The sequence below is a fragment of the Andrographis paniculata genome, unplaced genomic scaffold (assembly GCF_009805555.1).
Source record: "Andrographis paniculata isolate CXL003 unplaced genomic scaffold, ASM980555v1 Contig79END, whole genome shotgun sequence".
Taxonomy (NCBI): Eukaryota; Viridiplantae; Streptophyta; class Magnoliopsida; order Lamiales; family Acanthaceae; genus Andrographis; species Andrographis paniculata.
The window spans coordinates 3,985,738-3,997,999 of NW_026137616.1; the positions used below are offsets into that span (position 1 = coordinate 3,985,738).

Consider the following 12,262-nt stretch of genomic DNA (forward strand, 5'->3'; position numbering starts at 1 on the left):
GAAATATCACAACATTTAACATATCATATTCATCATCATAGACCCCTTAAATAGATCGATCATGCATTGTAAATTATGAGGGCCATAACAACAGAGTCAAGCATAGATCGAAAAAAAATCAATCACAGATCCATATAAGCAGACAAAAATTAAAAGCCAAAATTAGAACGCACTCACATATCGAAGTAGCTAGGCAAGTAGATAAGTAGCATCTCTTCCACCATTGTGAGTGGCTGTCGGAAAAGCAACTGTGACGCGGTACTAGCGGTGGATCCACCCTCGAACAGCAGCCCTCCATCCTCTAAATTCCACACCTCCGGCGTTTCCTCAACCCAAGAATCGAGCTCCAAGTCATCGACAATCACGTAGGAGTCAGATCCACCCTCGAATGGCAGCCCTCCATACATCCTCTAAACTCCACATCTCCGGCGTCTCCTCAACCTAAGAATTGAGCTCCAAGTCGTTGACAATCACATAGGCTTCTTTGTCGAGCGGGGTGGATGAGACGAACGTGGGGGGTGGGGATGAGACGATGCCTGCTGAACGATCCATTGCCATCAACTACGTCTGCTAACCATAATTTCAGAATTTTGGGTATGATGGTGAAGAATAAACAAATTGGTTGGTGTGAATGGTCGGTGTGATTTAATTTCCAACATTCTGATGTAATTTTATTCACTCCATTTAATACACTGTACTTTCCATCTTTTAAAAAATAATTAATGTTAATTAAAAATTAGACATAATTAATTACTTTTAAATTTTTTTTTTTAAAAAAAGAAATATTGTAGGATATTTGGAATGGAGGGATCATAGCAATATCCTCTAATGTAGCCGTAGCGTCACCAAATCTAAAATGAAAAGTATGTGTTACAGGATGCTAACGTCGACTAATGTTGTAAGAAGATCATGATCTTGTTCACGTCTAACTCTATATACCCCATAAAACCCTGTGTGATGCAATATTTCAAGAAACCTAAGATGATGTAAAATGGAGATACTAGTTCAATACCTTTTGGGACAAACAAAACTAAACTTATGATCAATCAACTTACCATTTTTAATGCGTTCAAAACGATGTGTTGATTGAAGATGAAGTAATCAACCGGAAAATCCATCTCGATATGAAAATATAATTTGAAAATAATAAAATTGAAGTAGTAATAATAATAATAATAATAATAATAATAATTATACACAAATTTATTGTCCTTATAAAGAGCATAATATTTATGTATTTCCAAAATAAATTGTATATACAACCTAATTCGATTATCCACACTAAAATCACTTCATCGAAAACATCTATTATATACGGTATTTTTTACAAATCTAGTTCATATATAAAGCTTACTGATCAAAATTTTGTATTGGTAAAGAAAGAAACACACAGACTTGCGCAATTTTGTGAAAATTCAATAATAATAATAATAATAAATGAAACATGTTGGAGTTGATCAATATTGCTAAAGATAAAATGTCAAATTTAACAATGTCGAATTTTATGAGCAAATTAGAAAAATAAAATAAAAACTTTTAAACGAAAAATTCCACTCCAAATCTTTCAAACGTCACACCATTTGCAGCTAACTCACACATTCATTACACAAGGAAAAAGACCGTTTTTTCATGAAAAAATCAATATGTTAGATTAATACTCATATTACTAGAAAACTTTGAATCTTTATTGTTGAAATCGAAATAATATAGCAGAATCTGAGCCAAGTTATTGCTTAGCTTAAATACTAAAGAATGTATGACTTTTCATATGCACAAGACATAATGAACTAATCAATACAAAAATACCAACAAAGATTTGTATTTTTTTTCAACTTTGCACCAACCGGATTCAAACTAAATAATACCAACCATGCGAAAATTAGAATCCTAATACATAATCAATCAAAATCAAAAGAATTACCTTACAGACTTCGGTAATTGAAGGAAGAATAAGAAGGGGATCGACGCCCTACGCCTGCTGTGGTGGCATGCGGAGATTTTAGGAGTGACGACAGTGGCGTTCAAACTAGCTTTGAATGCGTACGACTATCAACGGCTGAGTGCGGAAGTGGTTGGCGATTGGCGGCGACGGCGGTGAGACAACGCAGTTGGGATAGTAAATAAAATGATGGATTGAGATAAAAAAATTTACAAATATGTCTTTCTTTATTTAAATTCTTCTTAAAATAAATAAAGAGTTTCCAGTTTTTTAATTTTACAATTAGCAATTTTGAAAACTATTCAATTTTATCTATTTAAGTAATTCTCAGAATTACTAAAACATAATTTTATCTATTTAATAATTTTTATCTACTTTTAATTTTTGATTTTTTGATTTTTTTAATTATTTTAAAAATCCTAAAACATTTAAACATAATAGCATCATCTATTTGCTAAGGATGATTTATTGTATTTAAAATTTACTAATTATACTCCCCGATCCTTTAACAAATTATTTATATTTTTATTTTGGTATGTTTCATAATAAAATATTCAATTTTTTTTTTAGTAAATGTACTATCTCCTTAACATTATAAATACCCTTACAACTTACGACTTACTGTATATTATACAAATATCATTACTTTTATTCCTACTTACATATGAATATAATACTAATATACTTTAAATTCCTTGCAAAAACTAACAGATATCTAGTATTAAAAATAAAAATCAAAATCAATTTAAAAAATATACTCTCATCCCATTCTATCTATCAATTTATTTTTTTTACGGAGTTTTAAAAATAAATATTTTGTTACGAAATGAACTTAAAAAATTGATAGATTATTAAAATATAAAAGAAGTATTTTAAGCAAAATACATACAAATATCCGATAAAATAAAGTAAAATAAAATAAAAACATACAAACAAACGCAGGCAGCCCATCTCCGGTGGACCGCATTTCGATTTTAACTTAAGGCCAACATTACTTTTTTCCCGCTAGAGTGACACGTCGGTTAGAAATGTCGACCACTGAAACACTAATCTTGGAGTAGATAACTCCAGGACTTGAACTCCTGCACGGGCATTCGCGTTGTGTAGAGCACGGGTATCCCCCCTCACATCACAGGCAGCGGAGATTGATCCAGGAGCGGAACACCCGGGAGTACAAATAATAGCATCTTCTCTGTACAGTCTTATAGTAATTTAAAAACAACAGGTGTCTTTTTTTTGGCATACTTTAACCTTCTTTTCGGAGCACAGTGACGCTCAGCTTGGCCTCGTCTTTCCCTCATCCGGCAGATACGCTGCGTCAAAATGGACTCACCACTCTCTATTTTTGCCGATTAAAGTGAGAAATCAAATGCGAATTCTTACTGCGTGCGAGTTTGTTTGAATGTGGATATGCGTAGGAGCGAGAGAGCTGAGAATTTTAAATTTTACTTTGTTCATGGAAATATGAAACGCGTTGCAGGATTTCAAGCTCTCAACCGGAATCAGCATCACTGGAGCTTGCTGCGTCAATGAATCGTCTACTCCAGTGTCAATTCAGGTAAATCCTTGATTTCCGAAGCTTCTGGCTCATTTAAAATTTTCACACTGTTCATAATTGTTGAATCTACTCACAACCAGACCATTCGCTGCTGAATAAGTAGTTTTCCGATCGTACTGCGCCTTAATCGACGCATAATTTTGGTGTCGAGTTGTGTTAGGTTATTGTGGTGTCGAATTAATTGGGAATGATTTCTGCGTTCGTTGAGGGAGAGATTTCAGATTTGCGTATGTTTGCGTGCAGAAATGCAATTCCAGGAAGAGTTAATTCATATGAACATGTACCACAGGCAGGGCGTGTTGAATTACCAATCTAGTCCTCTGCCTTCTTCAAGCTCATCCTCATCTTCGAAAATCAGTCCTGCAATCCTCTTCATTATTGTAATTATAGCTGCACTGTTTTTCATATCTGGTCTGCTTCACTTGCTGATTAGATTCCTTACAAAGAGCCCCTCGCCATCCCATCCTAATCGAAATATGACCGCATCAGGTTCGGACACTCTTCAAAGGCAGCTGCAGCAGCTCTTTCACCTACACGACACAGGTTTGGAGCAAGCTTTTATAGACGCATTACCTATCTTTGAGTATAAGGAAATCGTTGGTTTGCAAGAACACTTTGAATGCGCAGTTTGTTTGTGTGAATTCATGGATGTGGATAAGCTGAGATTGCTTCCTATATGTGGCCATGCTTTTCATATGAGCTGTATCGACACTTGGCTGCAGTCGAATTCGACTTGCCCTCTCTGCAGGGGGGCAATTTTGAGCCCCGGATTCTCAATCGAGAATCCAATTTTTTATTTCAATGATTTTATGGAAGAAGACAGCGATGTGAACCGATTGTCGAATGGTCAGATCAGAGTGGAGACAGAAGAAATGGAGGTAGAAAAGGGAGGATTTCCAGTCAGGCTTGGTAAATTCCAGAAATTGTATGAATCTGGAGAGGAATTAGGGGAAGAAATCGGGAGCAGTAAATTGGATGCAAGAAGGTGTTACTCAATGGGTTCATATCAATATGTCATTGACAATACTGATCTGAAAGTGAGTTTAAGCCAAAGTCAAGACCAAGAACTTGCCCAAACGGCCATGGCTGCAGCAGATAACAACATGGAGGGGAAGAAGATAAGCATTGGAACAAGGACTGATAGCTATTCTGTGTCCAAGATTTGGCTGTGGTCGAAGAAAGGCAAGTTTGGAAGCTCCTCAGAGGCTTGTGCCTGACAGAGATGAGATGCTAATATCTGAAAAGGTACATGCTGTTATAAAATTCTACAGGTAAATGATTGATGATCATGAAATTGGAGATGGTTTTGTGACAGGTTTGAGCTAAGTAGAAGGCAGAGTCCATTGTGATTCATCATCCCTTTTGAGAATATTTCCAGAATTTGATGGAATTGAAAGGTGGATTTCCCTCTCATTTGAATCAAGTTTAGGGGTGTTATGGATGGGGACAGATTGATGAGTGGGAGCCATGAAAACTGTGAGACAAAGTTTGGTTTCATGTGATGTGATGTGATGACAGACAGGGGAGGGAGGAGAGGGGCGGAAAGAGTTGATTCAGTCATTGCCTTCGCCTTTATTTACACTGCAACTGGACCATGCTGTTTTTTTCCTACATGTGCTCCTTTTGTTTTCATGCTAAGGTACGTACGTCTCAATATTTATTTAAATTTTTTTTTTTTGGTGTGTATTGCAAATTTAAAGGGTTTTGTTTTTTAATAGTTTGAAAGTTATTTGAAATAAAGCATTTTAAATTTTTATTTAAATAGTAATTTTAATGTGATATTTTATGAGAAAAAATATTTTATTTTTATTAAAAATTGTAGATAATGTTGATTTTGATTTGAAATAATAAGAGAAGAAAACTATGATCTTTAATAGTATTATAAGAATAAGAATGATGTATGAGTTTTGCATTTGAATTTTGAATTTTGAATAATAAAATTTAAAATTTAAATTGTTATTTAATATAATATAATATAAATAAATATTTATATGATATTTTGAATGTAATTAATTTTAATATAATATGAAAAAAAATATTTTATTATTTTTTTTGGAATTTATGAATAACCAAAATCTAGAAAAGAAAACCTAACAAGTTATTATTCTAATATTATTGAGCTACATCAAAACTTCTTGCGTTGATTAGAATTTCTTTTTATTTTTTTATTTTTTATAATATCGAATTTATATTGATTAAGTTTTAATACACTCCAAGTTTTTTTGCATATCATTTTTCATTATAAATATAAGCTATTAATGAATAATAATTTTACAGATTTCAAATTAAATAAGTTAGAATAATAAAAATCTTGATCAACCCATAAAATAAAAAATTTAATAATTGTTATATAGTTAAATTGTAAAGGAATAATCAATATATAATACTTTAAATTTGTATACCCATCAGTTTATATCAGTATAAATAATAAGAAAAAAATATTAAAATTATATATATTTTTCTAAAAAGTGTTGAATACTATTTAAAATAAAGTTTTTATTTTTTATTTTTTCGTGACACATAATTTCTTCACATAACTGTACCGTGACTAATTCTTATACATTTTTTTTTTTTTAAAGTTACAATATAATGCTCAAATCAAATTATTCATATAAATATACAATTTGTAACACATTAGTATACATGCGTATAAACGTAGATGCTTTTATTAATTGAAACATTTCATATGACTGTTCAATTTGCATTCATATTATAAGGTGGTCAAATGCCTAAATATATCAAAGATTCCATAGGATCGAAGGATATAAAAGGAATGAAAATGTTAAATTTAAAATTGAGTACTGTGCTGAACAACATATCATGTGTTATTAAATAATATAGAATATTACTACAAACAAAACACTATATATGTTAATATAATACAAATACAACATACGAACAAAACATACATGTTATAGTCTTAACATCACACAATATAACTACAGACAGTACATAGTATTACTACAGACAACATATTGTATATAATACACATACTATACTTTCATACAACACACATAACAATTAATTTTAGCACATGACATACTTGTATACATCATACTTGTTATAATTAAAAAACAACACATATATTTATTATACATAACAAGTGTTGTGTGTGTGATGTTTCCGTAACCATTCTCAATGAAGATAGATCTATTAGATTACAGAAAATATATACAAGTTAGTACAAATTGGTGATGTGGCTTAACCAGTCCAAGGGGAAGGGAATGTTAGAGTTAGATAGTAAAATCAATAAATTTAAAGTAATTATTCAGGATTTTATTTTTTATAATATTTTTTTTAGAATTATAGTTTTGAATTAGAGTACTTTAAATTTTAAGAACATTACGGTCTTAAATCAAGGTTCTTGGACAAACTCACACAACTATTAGTAAGTAGGCTCAGATTGACACACTTGAATAAAATTGGACATAAGTAGACTTGAACATACTTATGGTTTATACACATGATATATTTACCAATTTGACTGGTATGGATCACTCACTGAATCTATTGCCTTTGGCGAGAAATACTCTGATTTACTATTTGAACCAAAATACTTCAACTACTTTGAATACCAACAAGTATTGTTAAATTCCATTTGGGTCACTAATAATTCAAAAAAACATTCATGAATCTTTTACTTTGATCGAACAATCAACATAAACTCTTTATCCATATGTTGGACATTGTGGGAATACTTTGAGACTGTCATTGAAATTCTTCCACCTATCATCCAGAAATCCTTTGATCTATTTTCTAGCAAATACTTTCACACTGACCATAAGGAATCCTTTTTTACCCCACTAGCAATTTTTTTTACAAAATTTTATGCCTCCGAGATCTTTTCTTGGACTCTTCTAGTTCATGGTGCTCCACAAAATATACTTCGAAAAAGATTTAATGTGAAATTGTGGGGAAATGCTCAATTGTCAAAATATACAACTGGAACAAATCGAGACATGGGTTTTCTTAGATACAAAAATAAAACAGATTTCAGAGAAACCAACAACTCCGCATATCAAGTTCCAAGAACAAAGATCTCATATTGTCTCCCTCGTCCCAGCCCCAAAAACTCTAGAGGAAGCCATCTGAATATTACAAAAGCAATTATGCTCAAATGAATCAACAAGCCAATCCAACAATGACACATGGCATGGTAATAGTGAAATGTAAAAAAACAAAAAAAATGCTGACAACATTCTACAAAATACGGGAGACGTCATCTACACAATATGAAAACATCAATTATAACACAATTGCAAAATGCCCTCGGAAAAAACACAAACTTTAAAAAAACAAAGAAATATTCTATATACACACACGATATAAATATACATATTAGATATATACATATCCACATAAATATTTATGTAAACATACATCTATATCCGTATATATACATATTATATATACATATATTCCCTGACAAGTTCCATTAATCGAGCATGGCATGATGATCGACAAGACCACCACTACTTTCCACATATGGTATGATGCTTTAGTGGACAAAACCGTTTTGAAATTTGTTAACTAGTCCCTGCTTATTTGCTCCAAGACCTCTGTCTCCGCCTATATAATAGGTTTAACTTCATCATAGAAAAGGGGGACAAGTGCGAGTTAGAGAGTCATTCATCTTTTTTTAAGGCTCTGAAGTATTAACATCCTAATCAAGTTTGAGTAACTATGTAGTAATCTTTCATCTTAGTTTTTATAGTTTCCCAAAATGTTACCTCCAACCTTTAGGAGTTTGTGTATCTTTATCTATCAAATGTATAAACCAAAAGCCTATTCAAGTTTGTTTATGTCCAATGTTATTCAAGTGTGTCAATCTGGGTCTATTTATCAATACTTGTCTGAGTCTGTCCAAGAACCTTGATTCAAGAATATCATGTTCTTAAATATCAAAATACTTTAATTTAAGACTGTAATATTATTAATGTCCTTAAAATTCAAAGTACTTTGATTCAAAACTCTAATGCTAAAAAATTATTATAAAAAACAAGATATTGAATAATTACTTTAAAATTTATTAATCTTACTGTCTAACTCTAACATCCCTTTCCATTTGGACTGGCCAATCCATACCACTAATTTGTATTTATTTTTTGCAATCTAATACATCTATCTTCGTTCATCCTTTGATCCTATGGTCTCCCTCTGTCTCTATATATATGAATTGTAAATGAAAAAAAATCAAATTTTTCACTCTCTCAACTCTCTAACTGCATTCATGCATATTTATTAACATATTAATATAATCATTACATATATATAATAATAATATATTTATATACACAACTCTGCCAACATTTACTTATATTATATAATATATAAATTTACTTATATTATATAATATATAATATACTAAATAGTGATTAACGGTAAGAATAATTAATATTTTTATTTGTTATTAAAATATTTATATTTATAACATGTTATCAGCACGATCAACCATTTTGGCACAGTAGGTATATTTCAATATTATTGTGGCCACTAACATTGCAAAACAAATATTTGTCCCCCTTGTCATTTCTGAAAAAAAATTTCTACCAAGGGTCATGGATATTGAAATGCATCTAAAATCGATAAGCTCAAGTGAAAAAAATTGTGAAATACAATAATGTCACCAATTAGAGCCGAATAAAAACAATGATATTCCTCCGAAATCATATCAATGAAGGGCTAAAAATATAATATCTCATAGTAAAGAATCCTCTTGATTTGTGGAATAAACTAAAAGAAAGATACGATCACCTGAAGTTAATCATACTGCCGAAAGCCCGTAGCAAATGGGAAAATTTGAGATTGCAATACTTCAAATTGGTCACTGAATATAACTCTTTCATGTTCAGGGTCACTTTACAGTTGAACCTCTGCGGCGAGAACATTAATGTTAGTCCATGATGGAGAAAATATTATCCACATTTCACGCCTAAAACTTGCTTTTACAACAGCAGTATCGAGAGAGGGACTTCAACACATATTCAGCTCTTATTACATGTTTGTTGGTAGAACAAAATAACGAACTATGATTGAAAAATCATGTATCCAGGCCAACAGATTCCAGCCTATTCCCTAAAGCGAATGCGCTAAAATATGCAAATTCAGGACGCGGAAAAAACAAAAGCCGAATATATGGAAGAGGCCAAAGATGTGACCATCCTTAGCCTCGTCGAAATAATGGGAAGAAACCATACATATCCCTAAAGTGGCAGAATGACGAGCAAAAAAGAAATTATAAAGATAAGTGTCACATGTGTGGCACAAAGAAAAACTGGTCGCATGTCTACAGAATGCCTAAGCATTTGGCTGATTTGTACTAGGCTTCGCTGAAAGGAAAAAACACGCCTATTGACGTAAATTTCTCTAAACAGAATAATTATGACACATATAATGATGTCCTGAAAAACACGTCTGTTGACTTAAATATCGTTGAACAGAATAATGATGACACATATGAGGATGTCCTAAACAACGATATTATGCATCTTGATACAACAGACTTCCTTAAGCACCCTGAAGGTGCCAAATGATTATATATTTTACTGTTTTATTACTTTTTGTACTCCTTTCTACTTTTTGTAATCCTCTTTTTTTTGTATCATATTGTATATTCTATTGGCTATATTAATATATTGTCTTTTTGTTTGTTTTATTCCAAAAAAAATATAGATGTCATGTGTCAAATTATATATTATAAAGAATACAATATTTTTTTAATTGATAGTGTGACTTTGTACACGATATTGAAATACAAAAAGTATTTCTCCCACCCAAAGTTGAAAAAAATCAAAAGTCAACATAATACCCATGAAAATCCTAGATCTTCGTTCGCGCAATATGAATTAGAAGTACAAATAATTGTACACTTTCAAAATATTGCAAATCAACTATCCGATGGATTTAATGACTCCGGCAGAGTTACCAAGTCGTATATTCCTGCAGAAAATGCACCGTTAAAAAAGAATGTCCTAGAAGGATAAACAAAAAATGTCAATGAATCTTCTGCGCGCCTGAAGCATGGCAGACCTATGGATTCCAAGGATAAAAAAATTTTCAAAAGAAAAGAATATTGATTAATGATTCAATCCTTAAAACAACTTGTAGTGATATAGAACAAATTTTTGAAGAAGATGCTCTTGAAGAGCCTACCTTAGAGAAAAATGAAACTATTGAAAATTCAATTAACTTCACCACTACAAAAAAAAAGTTGGAACTGAAAAGAAAAAAAAAATCATTGATAAGGCATTTGCATATAATCACCTCACTAAGTATTTAACAAAAAAATATTACACTAATGACCCAATTTATTCATGTGTTTTCATAAAAAAAAAAAAATGGATCAAAATTTGTGATCATTGTGGTATACGTAGATGATCTCAATATTATTGGGACTCATGAAAAGCTCCAATAAGCCGTGAAATATTTGAAAAGAGAATTTAAAATCAAAGACTTTAGAAAGACAAAGTTTTGTCTTGGTCTCAAAATTGAATACGTAAATTATGGAATATTCATCCACCAAACCACTTATACCCGAAAGGTATTAAAGCAATTTTATATGGATAAAACACGTTCATTGAATACCCCAATGATCGTCAAGTCACTTGATTCTAACAAAGATCTATTTAGACCAAGAGAAGATGATGAATAGATACTTAGTCCTGAAGTACCATATTTCAATGCAATAGATGCACTAATGTACCTAGCAAATAGCACAAGGCTAAGTATTTCATTAGCAGTAAATTTATTAGTCAAATTTAGTTCATCTCCTAATAAACAACATTGGAATAGAGTTAAGCATGTTTTGTGCTATCTTCAAGGGACAAGTGATTTTGTCCTATTTTATCCAAATAATTCTCGACATGATTTATTAGGCTATGCTGATGTTGGGTATTTTTCTAACTTGATAAAAAAAAAAAAAAAGAATCGCAAACCAACTATATATTTACATGCATGGATACTGTGATCTCTTGGAGATCCACAAAATAGAATAATCGCTATATCATCAATTTATGCTGAAGTATTGACTATTCATGAAGCCGATCGAGAATGTCTTTGGCTGAGGTCAATGACCCATCATATTAAAAGAAATTGTGGGTTCATGTTTGAAAATAAAATCCCCCAACAATTATATACGAAGACAATGCAACTTGCATTGATCAGTTCAAAGGTAGATATATTAAAGAAGATAGAACAATATTTCACTAAAATTTTTCTTTACTCACGACCTTCAAAAGAATAATGAAATCGATGTGCAACAAATCCCATTGTCTGATAATTTTGCAGATTTTGTTAACCAAGGCTATACTGACAACAACATTCAACAAATTGGTGAAATAAATTGAAATGTGTCAGCTTAAAGATCTCAAGTAAAGTTCAAATCAAGGGAGCCAATAAATACAAGAATGATGTACTCTTTTTCCTTCACTTAGATTTTGTTTCATATAATTTTTTCGAATAAAATTTTAACGAGACACATTCTTTATATAAATGCTCCCAAAATGAAGTATTATATATCTATATATATATAAGAACTACGTATACATATACATTGTTGCTATATACATATAGACGTCAATACTTTTATTGATTGACATATTTCATATGACGGTTCAATTTGCATTCACATAAGACGGTGAAAGGCCTATATATATATGTGAAGTACAAATGAAAAAATCAAATTTCTCAGGCTCTCAACCCTATGCTTGCATTCATCCATACAAACTCATGCACATATAAACATAATCATTATTTATATACGCACG

At 31.4% G+C, this 12,262-nt stretch overlaps 1 protein-coding gene across 3 annotated transcripts; it reads left to right on the forward strand.

Moving 5' to 3' along the window:
- The first annotated feature begins 3,168 nt into the window (after positions 1 to 3,168).
- Positions 3,169 to 10,003, forward strand: LOC127240070 (RING-H2 finger protein ATL46-like). Of its 3 annotated transcripts, none has more exons than XM_051258511.1 (4): positions 3,169 to 3,296; positions 3,420 to 3,497; positions 3,741 to 4,742; positions 4,813 to 5,259. In XM_051258511.1, the coding sequence occupies exon 3, from the start codon at positions 3,743 to 3,745 to the stop codon at positions 4,712 to 4,714; it is 972 nt and encodes a 323-aa protein (XP_051114468.1). In that variant the 5' UTR covers positions 3,169 to 3,296; positions 3,420 to 3,497; positions 3,741 to 3,742; the 3' UTR covers positions 4,715 to 4,742; positions 4,813 to 5,259. The 3 variants fall into 3 exon arrangements, 2 of the variants coding, with proteins under 2 accessions (XP_051114468.1, XP_051114469.1); XR_007836291.1 differs by adding an exon at positions 9,350 to 10,003 and having other exon boundaries at positions 3,206 to 3,497; positions 4,813 to 5,136; XM_051258512.1 differs by having other exon boundaries at positions 3,206 to 3,497; positions 3,658 to 4,742.
- The last annotated feature ends 2,259 nt before the right edge of the window (positions 10,004 to 12,262 follow it).

Coding starts and splice junctions, on each gene's coding strand:
- LOC127240070 (XM_051258511.1), top strand. CDS start 3,743: ATGCAATTCCAGGAAGAGTTAATTCATATGAACATGTACCACAGGCAG.